The sequence below is a fragment of the Ranitomeya variabilis genome, chromosome 2 (assembly GCF_051348905.1).
Source record: "Ranitomeya variabilis isolate aRanVar5 chromosome 2, aRanVar5.hap1, whole genome shotgun sequence".
Classification (NCBI taxonomy): domain Eukaryota; kingdom Metazoa; phylum Chordata; class Amphibia; order Anura; family Dendrobatidae; genus Ranitomeya; species Ranitomeya variabilis.
Window position 1 is genome coordinate 850,248,542 of NC_135233.1, and position 22,330 is coordinate 850,270,871.

Here is a 22,330-nt window from a genome sequence, read left to right on the forward strand (position 1 = left end):
GGTTACTCTATCCCCTGCTGGTGGCTGACAGGCCCTGGGAGATGGTCGGGATGGCCTTTGTGCTGGGCTTACCCAAGTCTCATGGTTGCACCATCATTTGGGTAATCACTGACCATTTTTCTAAAATGGTGCACCTGGTGCCGCTTCCACGCTTACCTTCTGCACGGGCCTTGGCACGTTGTTTATAAGACACATTTTCCACCAACACGGTATGCCGGACTAAGTTATCAGTGACCGGGGTCCCCAGTTTGCGTCTAGGTTCTGGAAAGAGCTTTGTCATTTACTCAGCATTGAGTTAAGTCTCTCTTCAGCATATCATCCCAAGACAAATGGATTGGTAGAGAGGACCAATCAGACCTTGGTCACATATTTGCGACATTTCGTTTCTGCCAGGCAGGATGACTGGGCATACTTGCTACCGTGGTCAGAGTTTGCACTTAATAACGCCGTAGCCGACTCCACTGGTCAGACTCCATTCATCCATAATTATGGTCAGCATCCGAAGGTTCCTGTGCCTATGCCCGTGTCTTCCGCCGACTCCAGGGTGGAAGACTGGGCTGTGGAGGCATGGGACATTTGGGACCGCACTCAAGATGCCATCCAGGCCTCCAAGGAGAGAATGAGGTCCTCCGCCGATGCTCATCGGCACCCTGCTCCGACCTTTGCTCCTGGCGACTTAGTGAAGCTCTCCGCCCGTAACATCAGGCTGCGAGTTGAGTCCACTAAGTTTGCTCCTCGCTACTTGGGACCTTTCAAGGTTCTCAAGCAAGTTAACCCTGTGGTCTACCATCTGGCCCTTCCTCCATGCCTAGGTATCACCGACACCTTTCATGTGTCCCTCTTAAAACCCGTACACATGTCCCGGTTTTCTGAGTCGTCTGCCGGGACATCGGGTTCATCTTCGGACGATTATGAGGTGAACGCTATCTTGGGGTGCTAGGTGGTACATGGGAAAAAAATTTATTTGGTGGACTGGAAGGGTTTTTGCCCAGAGGACAGATCCTGGGAGCCTTTTGAGAATATTCGAGCTCCGCTGCTCATTGCTGCCTTCGAGCGTTGCGAGGCCCAAGGAGGGGGGCCCTAGGAGGGAGGGTAATGTTAGGGGTCAAGTTCCCACCTCTGCAGAGGGGGAACCTCGAGCCATCTCCTCTGTGGTCTCCCATTCCTCTCCAGTCGCAGTGGAGCCTGCTCAGTGGAGACGTCGGTCCCAGCGTCTGGCTCAGCCTGATACTATGCGGATGGTTTCTGCTGCTTTCCCAGGCTCAGCCATTGTAGCCAGTACTGGTTAGCGGCAAGCAGACGTCTCTGGGACTAAGTCCTGCTTTTTCCCTTCTGAGCATGCCCAGGGTAAGACCTCTCATTGGAGGTCAGGGGGTCACATGCTCAGGTACTGCTGCAGCTCCCATTAGTCCTCTAGAAAGGTCCTGAAGTTGCTCTGGTATTGTAGTAGCTTCCATTGGTCCTCTAGGAAGGTCCTGAATCTGCTGCAGTTATAAAAGGTTTGCATGGCCGCACGGCCATGCGCTAGTATCACTTCAAGTTGTGAGCTTGCTAATTGTGGTCGCACCTGTATGACTGTATTCAGGGACCCGGCTGAAATAAGCCCCTAGAATTCCGGCACCTCCGGTGAGGAGTTTGTATGTTTGTATTCAGGGACCTGGCTGAAATAAGCCCCTAGAATACCGGCACCTCTGGTGAGGAGTTTTTGTGTGCTTCTCTGTGTGTGTGACCACTGACTGCCATCAGCTCAGCAGTTAGCTGTGTTCCCCTGTAATGCTAACAGGGCACAGCATGTTCTTTTCTGTGTGACTCAGTGAAGTAACTGAGTTCACTTATACTGCCATATAGTGCTGTCATTTTCTAGCAGCAGGTTTTCTCCTGCATGGTGGACCCCAGGATGCGAATGCACCAATTATAACATCCATATTAACTCAGTGCGTTCCGCCAGTCCTCACACACGACAACTTCTTTAAGCTATGACTCAGCTGCAGAGATTACAACAAAGACATATTTCACTTCTCATATTCCAGCCCATCACCATCTATTCCCAACCTACACAAATCAAGAGGTACGTGCAGAGCCAGGGGAGCCCCGGCCAGTGGCATCCCTGGTTGCGCGGCAATAGAAAAAATGGCCGACAGAGGCTGGAACCTGATGAAGGGGAACCATGTATTCCCCGAAACGCGTTGGTAACTCTTTTTTCCATTCGTGCACTCCGTAGTGCTGTGACATCACACTCCGGCCAGCCTCTGTCGGCCATTTTTTCTATTGCCTCGCAACCAGGGACGCCACCAGCCGGGGCTCCCCTGGCTCTGCAGGTACCTCTTGATTCCTTGAAGCTCCGTTTATCCAGTGCCATCTGCAGCCCCAGTAGAAGAATGAGGAACTGGTACTCAGCAGGTCAGTCGCCGCTGTAGCTGCATTTTTTTTTCTTTTCTCCAACAGGTGATCGGTATTCTGCTGTTGTTGATTTAGTTGTACAAGGTCTTTTTTGTTGCCTGGTCATGTCACAAGCCAGTTGTAACGCATTCCACTGCCATTAGCCTTGAGATTTATCGCAGTACACAAGTTTGTCTGCACAGCTTATATAGATTTCTTGTGATGTGAATGCGTTCATCATTGGACTTGTTTGCTCATCATTTAGGGACAACTATATGAGCAGTTAGCAGTACAGTGTGTGGCATTAACTAGATACGGCTGGCAGCTGTTTTAATTTGGATATTAAGCTTGCTATTGTGCACAGTTTAACATGACATTGGCTTTCTACTTGTTATATTGAACATTATTGTTATAGTTAAATTATTGACTAGGCATCATTTAAGGTTATATATTCATTAGGTGACCATTATAAGGATTGCCATTTGATTTTACTATTTAGTATTTTGCATATGGGATTTTTCACACAGGATCCTGAGTTTTGCCAGCAGCTGTATATCCTATTTTTTTAATCAAAATAATTTTTTAGGTTTCCTTTGTCATTGAGGACGCTGGTGTAATTCATATATACTTATTTGTAAGCTTGCCTGAAGAAGGAGCCCCTGTGCCCTGAAAGCTTGCAAACATATATTTTTTTCTGGTCAGCCAATAAAGGTATCACTCTGAGAATACTTTTGTCATCGTTGGGCATAAAAGTATTTTCTGAAACTATGACATTTTGGACCATGAGAATTCGCTATACTGTCTTTTCGGACGCACTACTTTATTAAAAGCGAGTATTGAACATTATTTATATTTTTTCTGTTTCATAATAGTGCCTGAAGTAGTGAAGAACCTGTCGAGTGGAATCATCACCACCACTTCTATATCTCTGAGCTGGGAAAAACCAGATGGAAATGCAAGTTCTTATGAAATCCAGGTTCTGGGAGATCCAACTTTTGATAAAACCGTGACTTTAACTTATGATAGAATTGGAGGCCTGACACCGGGGAATTATTACATATTCCTTGTCACTGCTGTTGTTGGGGAGAATAATGTGACCGGAAACAGTTCAGAAATACTTGTGTATACAAGTGAGTATTTCTTATATTAGCATTATATGGTGCCCTTTTAAATCAAAGGTTTGTCTGTGAAATTTAGAATGAAACGTGTCATCCAGATTGAGAGTTGTTATTTTTAATCACTTTTCACTTTAGCCAGGAAATGAGTATACTAAAGAGAAAAAACCCTTTTGATTACTTAAAATGTTCTATTATGTTTACGTCAATTGACTTCTTAGACCCTTCTTATACCCTTTTCTCAATATTTTAATGTAAGTTAAATATTAAATAGCAAGAAGCTAATTCAAAGATGACAACCAATATGGCAGCATGTCTTGTCTATGCTGCAAATATTGCTGCTGCAACTGAACAAAAATGTTCAGCACTGAGATCTCATCTCTCTAGATCTTGGTCCCGAGATCACCATCTGTGCATGCGCCGCCCCGGTGGCCATATTCCTGGAGACCACCGCACATGGAACCGTGGAAGTGCCGGGGCTCTGGCCTGTTCCAAAATGTTGGCAGAGCCCCAGGCAGTGTCAGACACCCACGCAGCCCCGCTGGGCAACGGAGACACCCGCCACACCGGCCAGCAACCGCCGGGCACACGGAGACATCTGCCAGCAGCAGAAGACCCCCACAGCAGCACAATACCCCCGCAGCAGTGCACCACACATCGGAGCCCCCCTCATCCCTGCCTGTGGCCTGCAGCATCACCCCACTCCTGCCTCCTCCAGCAGTGACCCTGGGACCCCGCTTCACTGTAGCCACCACCCCCAGTACGCAATAAGATGCAAGGATTATAAGACGCACCACCATTTTGTTAAAAAATATTTTTTTCTTATTTTTCTCCTCAAAATTTGGAGTACGTCCTATAATCTGGAGCGTCTTATAATCTGAAAAATACGGTATGTTGGAAAGCACGATAGCATTGGACCTATCTCTAGTTTACTCATAAGAAAAACTTGGTTTATTAAGGAATAAAACTGAAACACATTAGACTGTTTCAGAGGATTGATCCTACTAAGGCTACTTTCACACTAGCGTCGTGCACTGCACGTCGCTATGCGTCGTTTTGTAGAAAAAACGCATCCTGCGAAAGTGCTTGCAGGATGCGTTTTTTCTCCATAGACTTGCATTAGCGACGCAGTGCGACGCATTGCCACATGTCACAACCATCATGCGACGGTTGCGTCATGTTGCGACGGTCCGTCGCCACCAAAAAACGTTGCATGTAACGTTTTTTGGTGCGTCGAGACTGTCTTTTCCGACCGAAAATGCGCGGCCGGAACTCCGCCCCCACCTCCCCGCACATCACAATGGGGCAGCGGATGCATTGAAAAACAGCATCCGCTGCCCCCGTTGTGCAGCGCTTTCACTGCTTGCGTCGGTATGTCGCAACGACGCAATTCCTCTTGCGTCGTATGACGCTAGTGTGAAAGTAGCCTAACAGATTCCCTTTAACTTAGAATTCCCTAGGCAATACTACAATCATTGTTTTAAAACATTCACAGTTGAACATCATCTTTTGAGAAGCGAAATCAAGGGTGACAATCATAATGGCAGTGTTTCCCGTTGTGTTGCAGAAAATGGTCATAACTGTGTGGCGAAATGAAACCTAATAATCAATGTTTGACTACTGCTCTTAGTTACATATTTGTTACATATTGAGTTGCTCACATACTGAGGACTCAATTGCCATCAAATACAATACTATTTCATTATAAGAGAAAAGGACAGATTTGGCTGGATAGCTATTCCAAATATAATAAAAGATTATAAGAAGATACAATATAATCTTACTATGCTAATTTCTTTATTAAATCTATTGTTGGCAAAAGTTATACCTTCTCTGTTTCATAATAGAACCAGAAGTAGTGAAGAACCTCATACCTGAGATGATCACCACCACTTCTATATCTCTGAGCTGGGAGAAACCAGATGGGAACATAAGTTTTTATGAAATACAGATTCTGGAAAATCCAACTTTCAATAAAATTGTGACTACAACTTCTGATACAATTGAAGGCCTGACACCGGGGAATTATTACACATTGCTGGTCACTGCTGTTTTTGGGGAGAATAATGTGACCGGAATCAGTTCAGAAATATCGGTGTATACAAGTGAGTATTTTTATCGTAATAAAAATATTGCACCTTGAGAAGCTGTAGTACAGCCTTACTAGCAAATTCTATTATAAAACCTAGAGTTTCACATTGCTTCTATCTTTTCTGTTTTATAACAGAACCTGATGTAGTGAAGAACCTGATGACTGGGATCATCACCACTACTTCTATATCTGTGATCTGGCAGAAACCAGATGGAAATGCAAGTTCTTATGAAATCCAGATTCTTGGAGATCCATCTTTTAATAAAACTGTGACTTCAACTTCTGATACAATTGAAGGCCTGACACCGGGGAATTATTACACATTGCTGGTCACTGCTGTTGTTGGGGAAAATAATGTGTCTGGAAACAGTTCAGAAATATCTGTGTATACAAGTGAGTATTTCTTTTATTGAGATAATATATATTTACACAATGTATCTATCCATTATGGCCATGCTCAAGTAAATTAGAAATTGAATTGATTGTCAAAGTTTGGACATTATGGCTGATTCACTAAGAATGGTGACTCATCACTTTTAATGAAAGTAGAACTGGAGCAAGATGCACTGTATTTTAAGAATTATGCACCTCTTTTATGAATCTTGTGCAAAAAATAAAATATTTATTATACCCATAAATAAGTATTTTTTATGTAAAGGAAAAAAAAAGTACACATTTGTTATCAACGCGTCCGGAACGAACTGATCTATAAAACTTTCACACTAGTTAACCACTTCATTAAACACCGTAGAGAAATACACGAGTCAAAAAACTGTGCTATTTTATCATACCACTGAACAAAAAGTGGAATAAAACACGATCAAAAAGGCAGATGTAAATTAAAGTGGTATTGCTGAAAACAAAACACAGGGTGCCATACAGCTCCATCAGTGGAAAAATGAAAAAGTTATAGCTCTCAGAATACAGTGATGCAAAAATAATTATTTTTTTCTATAAAATAGTTTTTATTGCGTAAAAGCTCTAAAACATAAAAAAGACATAAATGTGATATCACTGTAATCATACTGGACCCGAAGAATAAAGCTGCCTTATCAATTTTACAACAAGTGGAACAACATTAAAAAAAAAAAAAAATTCCTGAATTGCTGTTTTTATTCATTTTGCCTCCCAAATATTGACATAGAAAGCGATCAAAAAATGTTATGTGCCCAAAAATGGTACCAAGAGAAACATCAATGTGTTCATCAAAAAACAAGCCCTTATATGACTGTCGGCAGAAATATGGAAAAATGATAGTTCTAAAAATATGGCAATGCAAAAAGTAGTCTTTGAAAAAAAGGGTTTTTAGTGTGTGATAACAGCCAAACAGAAAAAAATATATAAATCTGATATCGACCCAAAGAATAAAGTCATCTAATCATTTTACTTTGTTAATTTCTTTATATAATCTATTGTTGGTAATATTTATATCTTATATGTTTCATAATAGAACCTGAAGTAGTGAAGAACATTATGACTGGGATCATCACCACCACTTCTATATCTCTCAGCTGGGAGGAACCAAATGGACATAATACAAGTTTTTATGAAATCCAGATTCTGGGAGATCCAACTTTCAATAAAACCGTAGCCATAACTTCTGATACAATTGAAGGCCTGACACCGGGGAATTATTACACGTTGCTGGTCACTGCTGTTGTTGGGGAGAATAATGTGACCGGAAATAGCTCAACAATATCTGTATATACAAGTGGGTATTTCTATCGTAATATAAAAAATTTACTTAGTAAGTTTTATTATAAAAGCTAGAGTTTGACATTATTTATATATTTTCTGTTTCATGACAGAACCTGAAGTAGTGAAGAATCTGATGACTGGGATCATCACCACCACTTCTATATCTCTGAGCTGGGAGAAACCAGATGGAAATGTAAGCTCATATGAAATCCAGATTGTGGGAGATCCATCTTTCAAGAAAACCGTGACTTCAAGTTTTGACACTATTGAAGGCCTGACCCCGGGGAATTATTACACTTTGCTGGTCACTGCTGTTGTTGGAGAGAATAGTGTGACTGGAAACAGTTCAGATATATCTATGTATACGAGTGAGTATTCTTTATATATTAATATATATTTACACAATGTCTGTATCCAAGATGTGCAAGTTAGTTAGAAGTTTTTTTGATTGTCAAAGTTTGGGCATTATGGGTCAATTTACTAAGACTGGCCACTGACCACTTATTATGAAAGTAAACCTGGAAGATGCACTGAATTTTAAGAAGTATGCACCTCTTTAATGAATCTTTTGCCTCTGTCAAATTTTGCGCATCACCACCAGAAATGTAGTCCAGCCAAGTTCTTGTGTAGATTTTTTTTATAATGTAAGCAATTTTATGGTACAAATTATAATGAATTTATCAGAGATACTTACCTTGACTCTATCACACCTGAGCTCTGCCCATTTTTAAAAAAGTTGTTTGAATTGGCAAAAAGTGGCATAGAAATATCAAATTTGCCAAATTTGGGCACAATTTTCAGCTGCACAAAATTGTTGCAACATTTTAAAGGAAATCTGACAGCAGGTTTTTGTTACCTCATCTGAGAGCAACTTGATGTAGACAAAAAGAAGCTGAATCAAATGATGTATCACTTAGATGACTGGGGGTAGCAGTTCTGGCACATTCAGAGCTTTTAGTTTTCCTGCAATATAGCTGAGAAAGCTAACCCCGTGCACACCAGGCTCTCCATATACAAGGTCCATAGACAGTGAGCTGACTATCACAGTAGGGGGCGAGGCAGACCAGGGCTCTCATGACCAGCTAGTCACAACAATGATAAGTTACGGGTGGTAAAACAATCATTATGAGCAAATAAAAGCTCAGAGCTTGATAAGAGAGGCATAATTGAAATCTGGGTTTTAACACCAGCCTCATGCTGTCTTCAGATTACATAGCAAAAACCTGCTGTCTGATTCCCTTTAAGCAGTTTCCCAGGATTCTTGTGAAAACTACTTGATGATTCCAGCGCTATATTTCGTTTAAAACAATACAAGTTTTGTCAGCTCACTCTAATTATTCAACTGGTAACAGCAATCACCGTGAAATGGTGAAGAACTGAAACTCAAGTTCCATTAGAAAGTTGTAGTGCTTTCCAGAAACTCCCTTGATTTACACAAAACTAATATTTGCAAAATGTTAACTGTACTCTCACGTGCACGCCAAAAGATACTTAATCAAGGTTGAAGATATATGCTTCTAATTAATACAAGTAAATCTCATTTTTACACAAAATAATTACAACCATAGCTATAACATAATTATGTTCATTAAAAAAAAATATCAATTAGAATATTTTGGCTAATTCCTATAAACTAGGGCTACTATTCATCAAAACAATTGATTGGGCCAGGGGAGGGTCATGACATCCATGTGAAGAGGAGCCGAATCCATAAGTAGCTAGTGTGCTATAGACAGCAATTATTCTGTTGAATGCAAATTAGAAAATATAAAAAATGACTTACCTGACAGTTAATGGGTGCAGTTACTGGAACTCTTGCATAGGGTCAGCAAATTAAAGTGAAAGGCAGTGATAGGATGAAAGAACCAGTATCAGTATGATAGTGTTAGGCTAGGGTCACATTGCGTTATGTGACCGCATTTAACGGACTACGTTACACCGCGGCATTACGCGGTGTTAACGTAGTCCGTTAACGCCGCCATAGCCTGTAATAGTGAGCGCGTCGCTAGCGCCCGCCCACATTGGGCGGGCGCTAGCGATGTCGCATCATTTGAGTGACGGACCTCGGACACTGCTTGCAGCGTCCGCGGCGCGCCCGAGGTCCGTTCCTCGCTAGTGCAGATCGGGGATCTGCGCTAGCGGGGACGCCGAACGCGGACCCTAGGGAAGCATTGCGTTAGCGCAACCCGCTAGCGCTATGCGCTTAACGGATTGCCCTAACGCAATGTGACCCTAGCCTTAGTCCTCATGAGAATCTATGCTGCAAGAAGGAGTGCTCAGTGAGAATATACTGTATGTGATGAATAGTCCTACTATGCTGAATAAGAATATCTTCTTTATTCCTCGGGAGGCAGACAAGAACCTTAAAAGTATATTAATAAAATAATTGCTATAAAGGCAATAGAAATGAAAAGAGTATTGTGCCATAAATGATGCTTTTTATAGGTCTTAATTTTTATTTTATTTTCACATTTTTCTAAATTTTAAGGCATTCTAAAAAAAATTAGAATAAAAAATACTTTCATTCTCTATTAGTGAATAAGTGATTTAGTAGTTTATATAAACGGATAAAACTATATGTATATAATATTGCTTCTGAAGAATTGAACTAAATCTGATTTCAATGAGAACATTAACAGTTAACCCCTTTCTGACCTCGGACGGGATAGTACGTCCGAGGTCAGAACCCCCGCTTTGATGCAGGGCTCCGGTGGTGAGCCCGCATCAAAGCCGGGACATGTCAGCTGTTTTGAACAGCTGACATGTGCCAGCAATAGCGGTGGGTGAAATCGCGATTCACCCGCCGCTATTAACTAGTTAAATGCCGCTGTCAAACGCAGACAGCGGCATTTAACCGGCGCTTCCGGCCAGGGGGCCGGAAATAAGCGCATCGCCGACCCCGTCACATGATCGGGGGTCAGCGATGCTTCTGCAGAGTAACCATAGAGGTCCTTGAGACCTCTATGGTTACTGATTGCCGGTAGCTGTGAGCGCTCATAACACACCTGCGTTTCTGCTGCATATCAGCGATCTGATGATCGCTGCTATGTAGCAGAGGCGATCGAGTTGTGCCAGCTTCTAGCCTCCTATGGAGGCTATTGAAGCATGGCAAAAGTAAAAAAAATGTGAAAAAAATAAAAAAAATATAAAAGTTTAAATCACCCCCCTTTCGCCCCATTCAAAATAAATCAATAAAAAATTCAAACCTACACATATTTGGTATCATCGCGTTCAGAATTGCCCGATCTATCAATAAAAGAAAAGCATTAACCTGATTGCTAAACAGCGTAGTGAGAAAAAAATTAGAAATGCCAGAATTACGTTTTTTTGGTCCCCATGACATTGAATTAAAATGCAATAATGGGCGATCAAAAGAACGTATCTGCACCGAAATGGTATTATTAAAAACGCCAGCTCGGCACGCAAAAAATTAGCCCTCAAACGACCTCAGATCATGAAAAATTGAGACGCTATGAGTATCGGAACATGGCACAATATTGTTTTTTTTAGCAAAGTTTGGAATTTTTTTCACCACTTAGATAAAAAATAACCTAGTCATGCTAGAGTGTCTATAAACTCGTACTGACCTGGAGAATTATAATGGCAGGTCAGTTTTAGCATTTAGTGAACCTAGCAAAAAAGCCAAACAAAAAACAAGTGTGGGACTGCACTTTTTTTGCAATTTCACCGCACTTGGAATTTTTTTCCCGTTTTCTAGTAGACGACATGCTTAAACCAATGATGTTGTTCAAAAGTACAACTTGTTTCACAAAAAATAAGCCCTCACGTGGCCATATTGATGGAAAAATAAAAAAGTTATGGCTCTGGGAAAGAGGGAAGCGAAAAATGGAAAATCCCAAGGTCATGAAGGGGTAATCATGGAATTCAGGAGTTTTTAATCCAGCACAGTGAGTTAAAAACAAAAAGTTTTTTATTGTGATTTAATTAAAATAGTAGCATAGACATAGAAAATACTGATGAAAGTAGCATAGACATAGAAAATACTGATGAAGTTTGAGTCAGCCAGACTCAAAAGGCATCAAATATTTTCTATACCTATGCTACTATTTTAATGAAGTTACAATATAGATTTTTTTGCTTTTAATTCATCGTGCTGGATTGAAAAACCATATTCATCATCACTTTCAACAAAGATACTTGATACTTAAAAACGTTATCTGTGCATAGTGGAGTGCATTGCCCAGGAACACCATGCATATTGAATGGGGTGAAGTGTATCCCCAAAATTTCTTATACTACCGATTATGGAATTATCTGAAAGGAAAAAATGTCAGAAACTGACATCCAAAAAAACTTTCAGAGCTATTAATTAAATGGAAAATAAAAAGGGACTGGTCTGGAACAGGGGAAAGATGATTTGCTCCAAACATACTATGGAGCATAGTATCGGCAGGTATCAAACACATCTTATTTTAATTAGTGATGATCAGGACATAGATATATACAGACTCCATTTGTCCATGCTGCTGCTCATTTCCTGAAGCAAAAGTGAATAACAATGGAAAAATCTTTAAAGTATGCTCTAATGGCAAGATATAGTTTTATTACTAAATCATTTTTTAACTAATTGTATCTCTTCTGTTCATTTAAGAACCTGAAGTAGTGAAGAACCTGATGACAGGGATCATCACCACCACTTCTATATCTCTGAGCTGGGATAAACCAGATGGAAATGCAAGTTCTTATGAAATCCAGATTCTGGGAAATCCAACATTCAATAAAACTGTGGCCACATCTTCTGATGCAATTGAAGGCCTGACACCGGGGAATTATTACACATTGCTGGTCACTGCTGTCATTGGGGAGAATAATGTGACCGGAAACAGTTCAGAAATATCGGCCTATTCACGTGAGTACTTCTTAGATATTTTGCCCTTAGCTTCTTTTGGGGGCCAAGATGAATGTAACCCATGCATCATGGGAAAGGCAGCAGTACAAGAAAGTTGGCCATATGTGTCAGGTTTAATACAGCCAACACTTGCCTGTCTCCACCATGATGACTATTCTCCATCTCCTATTCCTACTCCTTCAGCTATTCCTCTTCATTCCCTTCACAGTCCAAGCACATAGGAGAGATGGGAACTGGTGTAAGAGGTGCAGGAGGTGGAGGAAACCCTCATTGAAGTAGGGCCAGCAATCCTCGGCGTCGGTAGCACATGTGCAGTGCCAGGGTGGGATGGTGCCTCAGAATGTGCAAGGACATGTGCAGTGCAGGAGGCATCTGTGCCAGTGTCATGAACAGGGGATTGGGAAGCATATAGACCCAAAAGTTTGGCCCACCGAGTTGAGTGCTTAGATGACATGTGCCTGATCATGCTGGTGGTGATTAGGCTCTTAGTGGTCAGTGCCCTGCTAGTTTTGGTATTGCACAGGTTGTAAATGACCTTTTTTTGTCTTAGAACTCTCCTTAACGAAGTCCCAGACTAGGAAACACCTAACTCTTTGATGCAGAAATTTACTGATGCTCAAAGTTTTGTGCATCAGTAAACAGTATCTCCTCCTGTGCCTCTGGGAACATGCAGGGTGAGAGGCCACAATGAAGAAATTATGTTGTAAAGAGCTTCTTGGAGTTTCTTAGTGTGGCATCACTGTTCTCCTGGAACTCAACATGGTGGGAGGAAGAAGGATCAGGGTGAGGATTAAGTGATCCAGACTGTTGTCTGATGAGACTGGATCATGTGGCAGACTGGGTGGTGCTAGCATTCATGCTGGAAGCATTATCTGACATCCAACTGACCACCTGTTCACACTGGTGTAGCTTTAAAAGTGAGACAGGAGCTACATGTTATGGATGGGTGTGTTTCTTGTGCTCCAGCAACAGGCGATGTTGCACCTGCCCCATATCCTCAGTGTCTGCATGCACCATCATCACCACTTCCACTTCTCCATCCCTTACCACATGCCTTACGCATTTTCTAATAGCTAGATCTCTAAAAACCAAGCTTATTTTAACTTAGAAAAAAAATTGGTCACCCGCAGCAGGCAAAGCATTTTTTTTTAGTTTAATTCCACTGTAATGTAACACAATGCATGTAATATTCTAGGGATAACAAATTGAATCCAGAAAAGATTTTGAGCACTTTTTTAAAGCGTTATATACCACCGAAATGTAACACAAAGCACGTAATACTGTACAGATGAGAAATTAAATCCATAAAAAATTTTGAACTATTTTTTGGAGTGTAATATACCACCAAAATGTAAAACAAAGCACATAATACTCTATGGATGAGTAATTGAATCCAGAAACATTTTTGAGTGCTTTTTCTGAGTATTATATGCAGTGGGGAAAAATGTGTTTAGCCAGCCACCAATTGTGCAAGTTCTCCCACTTATAAAGATGAGGCCTGCAATAGACATTATAGGTGGACAACAACTATGAGAGTCAAAATGAGAAAACAAATCCAGAAAATCACTTTGTCTGATTTGTCACTATTTATTCTGCAAGTTATGGTGGAAAATAAGTATTTGGTCATTAACAAAAGTTCATCTCAATATTATGTTATATATCCTTTGTTGGCAATGACAGAGGTCAAACTTTTTGGGCCTGTCACTGGGCAACACGGACTTTCATCTCCCTCCCAAGGTTTTCTATGGGGTTGAGATCTGGAGACTGTCTAGGTCAGTCGAGAACCTTCATATGCATCTTACGAAATGTAAATCAAAACACGTAAGACTCTACAGATAACAAATTCAATCCAGAAAAATTTTGGAGTGCTTTTTTAAAGTGTTATAAACCACCGAAATATAACGCAAAGCATGTAATACTCTATGGATGATTAATTGAATACAGAAAAATGTTTGAACACTTTTTCTGAGTGTTATATACCACCAAAATGTAACATAAAGCACATAATAAAAACTTAATTCCAGCTCACCTAGTTGCTCTATGCTCATCTACCTGGGGTTCAGACATGAGTAAGACTGCTTAGTGCCGTCGAAACGCACTGACTGGATCATGTCGACCATGTACATTTTTTTTTTGTATGCACTATAATTTCTTTTGAAAAATAAAAAGAAAAGGAAAATCCAGTCCTGTTGAGCCGGACTTGAATTTTTCCTTAAAGCACGTAATACTCTGTGAATGACTTATGAGTGTGTGCCCATGATTCAGAAGTAGCAACGTTTTGGGTGAAGCGTATTTTCACTACGTTCAAAATGCTGCGTTCTATTAAACGCAGTTAAATCCACATGTGATCACTGAACCATGTGGATTTACCACATCCATTACATTCTATTGTGGTAATTTCAGTGGCTTCGCAAGAGAACATTGACATGCTGCGGAGTTGAAAGACGTGCAACATTTCAGTTTCCATTGGTGATCCACAGGTGCACAAACAAGCATAGTGGACATGGGATTTCTAGAAATCCTATCCACTATGCTGTAACATCTGGCTGCTGCATTTTTGACGTTGCATAAATATACAGCGTAAAAACCACAGCAATTCCTGATCATGGGCACGTACCCTCACTGAATCCTGAAAAACTTTGATGCTTTTTTGGAGTGTTATATACCACCAAAATGCAAAATAAAGCACGTAATACTTTATGAATGACTACAAAATCCTAAAAACACATAGGAGTACAAGATATGTATAAAAATACCAATCTTTATTAAGTAATCAAAACATATATATAAACATTAAAAAAGAGAGTATTTGACATAGGCAAAGCTCACATGGGGTTCTGTAAACACAAACATCAAAAGTCACTTGAGCAATAATAGTAATCTTCACATTCATATGCAGGGAGAAATTGCATTTTCACCTCAAAAGTGTAGGGTGAACAAAAACAGTCCTACCAAGCAAAAATACATAAATACACCAAATGATATACCACAACAAGGCAAAGAGGATCCAGACTTATAACAATAAGTATACCAGAAACAGATCACTGGGAAAAGTAGATAACATGTAGGCTATAAAATAGCATAATAGAGAAAAAATGTTAGACAAATCACATAGAACGCCCTACAAGGATAAGATCCAAAAAACGGAAATAGGGAACATTCCTAGACTGAACTACATATGAACCAAGACAATGATTAATGTCCCAAAAGAAGAAACATGTGAAATTAAGCATAAACCTGTGTGGCAGCCAAAAGAGCACCCCTGACGCGCGTATCACATCTTACTTTTCACGTACAGCTTCCTCCATCCACAACATGTCAATTTCTATTGCTGGTGCATTGCATTTTATATGCAGATTTTCCCCATAAAATGTAATTAGCTGCTGAAAATCCTCAGGTGATAAATGTATATGCATTTTAATGTTTCCATTGCAGAAATGCGCTACATTGTAATCCGTACATAACTGTATTAGTAAAGTTTTGTCAAAGCCAAATAATAGGAAACACTAAACATAAAGCAGCTTTATTGAAACCTATCAAAATAGGTAAAAACCCTAGTATCAAAATAGAAATTTAACTGTATGTAAAAAAAACCCGCATTCCAAAATGCAATGAAAAAAAGGCAAGTAACCTAATTTACCTGACGTGCAGATAATCTGCAACATCAAAATCTCATCAAATATTCCTCATGGGAATGCTGCCTTTTGCCTTTTTCCCCTTTAGCTTGGACTAAGAAGTAATTTGGAATAATATTACATACTGTACTTATACTATTATTTTGTGGAGGGTCTAGGCTTAGTAATTATATTATGTAGTTAGTATGGACTGTGCACGTAGTCAAAGATTAATCTGCCATTGAGGTAATCATCGAAATCTTTCTTGGTGAGTTCACACATCTCAGTCAAATCTCAGAGGTTTTATTAAGTAAAACAAAAGTATATGCACATAACATTATTTTCAGATGTGTGAACCTGCTAAGCTTTTCAAGAGGAAGAGGAATGGTGCTTTTATGTGTTCCTTAAGCCTTCTTTGTTTTATAATTTCTTGTTCCTTCTTGAGCACATTTTTCTCTGCCTGTTCTGGGCATCCCTTTTACTGGCAGTTTCTGGACTATTTCAACTCCATTCAACAATGAAGAAACCACTGGCAGTTTGAGAAGCAAAAACGCTAGCAAAGTACTCAAAAAGATGCCACCGGGCATTATTCTTGCATCTTTTGAGCCTTTCTATTCATTTCGTTTATAAGTTCAAAGCACAAAATGCTTGAAGAATAGTCTGCTTATTTCTATTAGCCACTTGGCATCTTTACGAACCTGAAGTGGTTGAAAGTAGAGTTAAGCGAATTTTTAAACATTCGGTTCTGATTACAATTGGTGAATATTGCTTTTGCAATATTCGTTGAACACAGCTGAACATCATTAGAGTCAATGGGAGTAGAAATTGCCGAATATGTTCGGAACCGATCATTAATCATAAATTCGGCACGAATAGAGTACCAATATGGCACGAATATGGCAAATTCAGATTTGACGACCGAATCAGAACAAATTCGCTCAACTCTAGTTAAAAGACACTGAAAAGTCGTTTTTACGCAGAAATGCACATGTTCAATCTTTTGTGTTTAGTTAGGGCTTTTTAGGTTTTGGAGAAACCTTAATACAAACATGACACTGAGCAATGCAAATCAGTAAATACTAAGACGCACTAAATGACTATAACTATCAACCAAGAAAAAATGTGCTCTAAAGTCTCATAGATAATTTGTTTTATTTCAGTAAATACATAAAATAACACAATTTACAAATAAATGCAGAGCAACCCTAAGAAGGACCACAAAAAGCAAATGAATATAAGCATAATCTAAAAATAAGTTAAGTATAAAAATCCCAATGTCAATAGTCTATAATGTCTGAAAAAAGACATTGTGAGTTCACACATAACAGCAGTTTTTTCCACAATTTTGTACAAATCTAACAAAATGTTACCATGTTTCATTGATCCAGAAATAGGTCATTATATTTCTCAATTTCATTATTTAATGTATTCATTTACTAATACTAAACATTATGGTTACAGGTCCAGCCACTGTAATAGATCTACAATCCTCTATAATAAACAGCAGCACAATATATGTCAGCTGGCTGCTTCCAGAAGGTAACAGAAGCTCCTATCTGGTAGACGTGAAAGGAGATCCACCGCAGAGCTTCATCGTATACTCGGAATCAGCGACAATCAATTACCTGACCAGTGGGAACCAGTACACAGTGCGGATCTCTGCAGAGGCAGGCAATGGACTACTGGGCGATGGCAAAGAGATTTCTGTATTAGGTAAATGTATTTTTTGTCTCTCCTTACATAAGTATAAAACACTTGCTGTTTTCTCCTTCTTAACTACTGTAATTTGATTTTCTAATCTGTAACAATAATTTTAAAAAAATGCATGCCCGTAGTACTACTGCATATTCCAGCTATAAAATATGCTTTGACGTACATATTTGTCATGAACACGTCCCTTGGTGTTCCGTGAGTGATGTGTATATCATTGCATTGTACGACTTATGGTGCGATCAGCTGCATAGGCCCAACTGGTGTACACAGCCAGGCTCCTACTGTAACTGCAATCATCAAATCAAACCCACCAGCTTGGTGACTGCTGGGATGGTGATTGTGGTACATGAAGAGACCATCAGGACCACCACAAAGTGACAGCTATAGCGGGCTGTGATGGGATGCTATGACAACCTAAGGCCTGACAATGGCCTCTAGGTCTGCATTACACTGCAGCCTTTCAGATGTCCTTGTAGGCTGGGTCTGCTATGTACTAGTCAATTTTACACTGACTGTATAAAAGAAATAACAAAAAGTTTGCATCAACAATTATGGAATCATGTCTAAAAAAAAACAACATTACAACTACACTAAAAAATAAACTGCCAAAGCAAATAGATGGACATATAACAGGTTCAGTACAAATAATAGAGAATCCGAAAAAAATGTACACATGAACCAAAAATACTGAGAAAATACAAATTTTATTTGTAAAAAAACACAGCAATGACAGACAAGGTTAAAAAGCGGGAAACCACAAAGTGGCACCAAAACCCACCATATATCAAATAGAGGCTGTACACTAAATTATATACTACAAATGACCTTCCAAGATAATATATATATAAAGTAAAAAAAAATCATATAATCATAATATTCACAAAGGAAAATACAAAAAAAACTAAACAAAAGACAAGTAGACAATAAGGTACAAACATTACCTCTTGTGGGAGATAGTGCCAGCCCCCCTGTTATGGCACATCTCCCACAAGAGGTAATGTTTGTACCTTATTGGCTACTTGTTTTTGTGCTTTTGTTTAGTTTTTGTATTTTCCTTTGTGAATATTATGAGTACATGATTTTTTTTACTTTAAATATATATTATCTTGGAAGGTCATTTGTAATGTATAATTTAGTGTACAGCCTCTATTTGATATATGGTGGGTTTTGGTACCACTTTGTTGTTTCACACTTTTTAACCTTGTCTGTCATTGTTGTGTTTTTTTTTACCAATAAATTTGTATTTTTTCAGTATTTTTGGTTCATGTGTACATTTTTTTCGGATTCTCACCGACAGGATAAAGTAACATTGGAAATGAAACTGCACAAAAATACATTGATGATATTAACTACATTACCACCTTAGACATACAGTTACATCTAAGGTGGTCTTCCCCTGCTTGGTGCGGGCTCCGGCAATAAGCTCGCAATTTTTTCCGGCACATGTCAGCTGATTAGCCCCATTCAAAATAAAACAATTAAAAAACAGTACACATATTTGGTATCGCCGCATTCAGAATTACACAATCTATCAATATATAAAAAGAATTAATCCGACTGGTAAATGGCGTAATATTAGTCGCCCCAACATTGCATTAAAAAATAATCCCTCACCCAGCCCAAGATCACGAAAAATTGAGGAGCTATGGGTCTTGGAAATGGTGAGGGTTTTTTTTTTTTTAGAAACTTTGGATTTTTTCCACTATTTAAATAAAGAAAAACTATACATATTTGGTATCTACGAACTTGTAATGACCCGGGGAATCATAATGGCAGGTTAGTTTTAGCATTTAGTGAACATGATGAAAAAAGCAAAGCAGAAAACAATAGTGGAATTGCACTTTTTTTGCAATTTCACCACACTTTGATTTTTTCCCCATTTTCCAATACACTATATGATAAAACAATGTTCTTCGAATGTTCAACTTGTCCCGCAAAAAACAAGCCCTCACACGGCCATATTAACAGAAAAATAAAAAAAGTTATGGCTCGGGGAAGAAGGGGAGCAAAAATGAAAATTGCAAGGATAAAGGGTTAATAAAGTTACTTTATTATGTACTATTGTCCATATTTTTTTTAATTTTGTGCTGTTGAATCTGAAACTTTTCTATGTGTTACTTTTACACAGTTATAAAATGTATTTTGTTGAAATTATATAAATGTGCAGTCTCTTCTTATCTTGATACTGTATTGGCGTGATTAATTAATAGTTATTGCTAAAAAGATTAATGCAGGTAAAGCCATATATATACATATACAAATATACAATGTGGAATGCACCTCAAGTTTGTAAGATATTATGCTCATTGGATACCCTGAATTTGTTCTTTTGTGTTCTTCAGTGGCAGATAACATCACTGCTACACTTATTACAACCACATCTGTCCAGCTGAATTGGAATCCAGATGCTGGTGAGAACACAACCTACAGCATTTCTGTCTATGGAGAACCATCCAGGACCTGGACTGTGAATACTACAGCAATACAGATCACTAATCTGACATCTGGGAACTTCTACAAGATCTGGGTTTCTGCATATATGAATGATCTATTACTGTATGGATATGGTGGTGAGATCAGTTTGTACACAAGTAAGTAACGTAAATGTATTTGTCTCATTAGTCTGCAGTCATTAGATTGCTACGATAACTTCATCACCAACCTACAATTTGCATTAAAGGGAACCTGTCAGCAGGATTGTGTACAGTAACCTTCAGACAGTGTCAGGTTGGCGCCGTTATACTGATTACAATGATACCTGGAGTAAGGAAATCTATCTTGTGGATGTTGTTTAATCTTTATTTTCAGTTTAGATGCTACTTCGCAGGCGCATCCAAAGCCATCTTAGTGGAGACCTTTTTTTTTTCTCTAACAAGAATGGTGCTACTGGCACCATCTTGGAGGAGGCAATTTTTAATCTCTAACAACATTGCGCCGATAGCTGCTACTACGCAGCCACAGCCAGCGCCATTTTCAAACTTTTTTCAATGAATTTATGGATATCATCAAAGAAAAGAAATACTGTATTTTTCGGATTATAAGGCACTCCGGATTATGAGACGCACCTCAAATTTTAAGGAGAAAAATAGGTAATTTTTTAATAAAATGGTGGTGCTTCTTATAATCCATGCATCTTATTGCTTACCAGGGGTGGTGGCTGCGGTGAAGTGGGGTCCCAGGGTCGCTGCTGGAGGAGGCAGGAGTGGGGTGATGCTGCAGGCCCCAGGCTGGGATGAGGGGGTGTTCCAATGTGTGGCGCGCTGCTTCCGGTATCCAGCGCTGTGGGGGTGTCCGGCGCTGCTGCAGGTGTCTCCGGTGCTGGTATGGGTGTCTCCGGTGCTGCTGGGGGCTCTGCCGACATTTTGTGAAAGGCCAGAGCCACCTGCAGTTCCATGGTTTCCTGTGCGGTGGACTCCGGGAAAATGGCAGCCGGGGGGCAGCACATGCGTAGATAGAGATCTCGGCACCAAGATCTCGGGAGATGCGTACAGTGTGTGTGGGGGGTTGGGTGGGGAAATGGAGGATTCATAAGTCTGCAGTCACACGGAGTGACTGCAGACTTATGACTGTGGACCAGACAACCCCTTTAATATATTGTAGATATAATGTAAGTATACAGTTAGGCAAGGATGCAACTGATTATGTAATAGGGACCAATAAATGGACAGTTATCACTGGTAAGTATACATGTACATATGCTTTGTTCAGCATGAATCCCTAGCAATTGTATATAGTAATTCAGCATGTGCATCTCCAAGGTAGTCAATACGTTCTTGATTAGCAGCAGCAACTCCCCTGCGATGCGCCCACCCCAATCACTGAGCTTAGCGGCTTGTGCTGTCTACATTGTCAAAGCCACTGAAATAAGTGATTGGCTGCAGTGGTGATGAGTATTGTAATGCGAGGTCACCTCTGCTTTTGATACCTATATTAGGTTATGGTATACCAAAATATTGAAAAAACCTCTTTAATTCTAAAACATCTGCATAGTCTGTGTAGTGACATAGATGATGAGACGTTGTGCTTCTGACGCGTGCATTGAATGTATATCATTTTTGTTCTTTTACTCACAGGACCTGGTGTTGTCTGGAACATCCAGGCTGATAATATCACCACCAACTCTATGGATCTATCCTGGTTCCCGCCAGAAAGCAATTACAGTCACTATCTCATTGAAGTGACAGGAGATATCTACTTGAATGAGACGACGACCTCCGAGTCGCTCCCAGTCAGCGGTCTGACACCTGGAAACCAATACATAGTTACCATTAGGGCAGTCACTGGAGCAGATGTATCTGGAGATCCTGCAAAATTTATAGTAACTACAAGTGAGTATAGATAACAGCACTGTTAAACTAAGTTAACTGCACTTTCAAGTAGCTTTTCAGACTAAGCCGCTGTGTGTGTACATGATAAATACCAGTATTTCTGGCTTTTATAGGTCTTCTATTCTTCATTTTCTCCTCCGCAGCCTCAGTACCTTAATTTGCAAGTGACTATAGAAAACTGGGAGGAGATGTCTCCCATACACCGTGGAGCACAGAGATTCCTGCTTTTCAAAGGCAGCAGATTAAAGGAGAAAATAATAGAGTAGTACTAATCTATGGGTGTGAATTAAGTTCTAGAGTGAGGTAAAATACTTGTTAGGCTATGTGCACACAGTGCGGACGCATGTGTGGATTTTTCCGCACCATTTTTGCAAAATCCGCAAGTAAAACGCACTGCGGATTACCTTTGGATTTACCACGGATTTTACTGCGGATTTACTGCTGTTTTTGTGCGGATTCCACCTGCGTTTTACCACCTGTGGATTCCTATACAGGAGCAGGTGTAAACCGCTATGGAATCC

At 39.8% G+C, this 22,330-nt stretch overlaps 1 protein-coding gene across 1 annotated transcript in view; it reads left to right on the forward strand.

Annotated features, from left to right (window-relative positions):
- Window positions 1-22,330, forward strand: part of LOC143803971 (receptor-type tyrosine-protein phosphatase beta-like) — a 92,230-nt gene that overhangs the window by 23,883 nt on the left and 46,017 nt on the right. Inside the window, exons 11-19 of the mRNA XM_077281721.1 lie at window positions 3,252-3,509; window positions 5,342-5,599; window positions 5,722-5,979; window positions 7,037-7,297; window positions 7,395-7,652; window positions 11,897-12,154; window positions 17,230-17,481; window positions 19,824-20,072; window positions 21,555-21,809. Coding sequence (XP_077137836.1) covers window positions 3,252-3,509; window positions 5,342-5,599; window positions 5,722-5,979; window positions 7,037-7,297; window positions 7,395-7,652; window positions 11,897-12,154; window positions 17,230-17,481; window positions 19,824-20,072; window positions 21,555-21,809 — 2,307 coding nt within the window. The remainder of the gene's footprint in view (window positions 1-3,251; window positions 3,510-5,341; window positions 5,600-5,721; window positions 5,980-7,036; window positions 7,298-7,394; window positions 7,653-11,896; window positions 12,155-17,229; window positions 17,482-19,823; window positions 20,073-21,554; window positions 21,810-22,330) is intronic.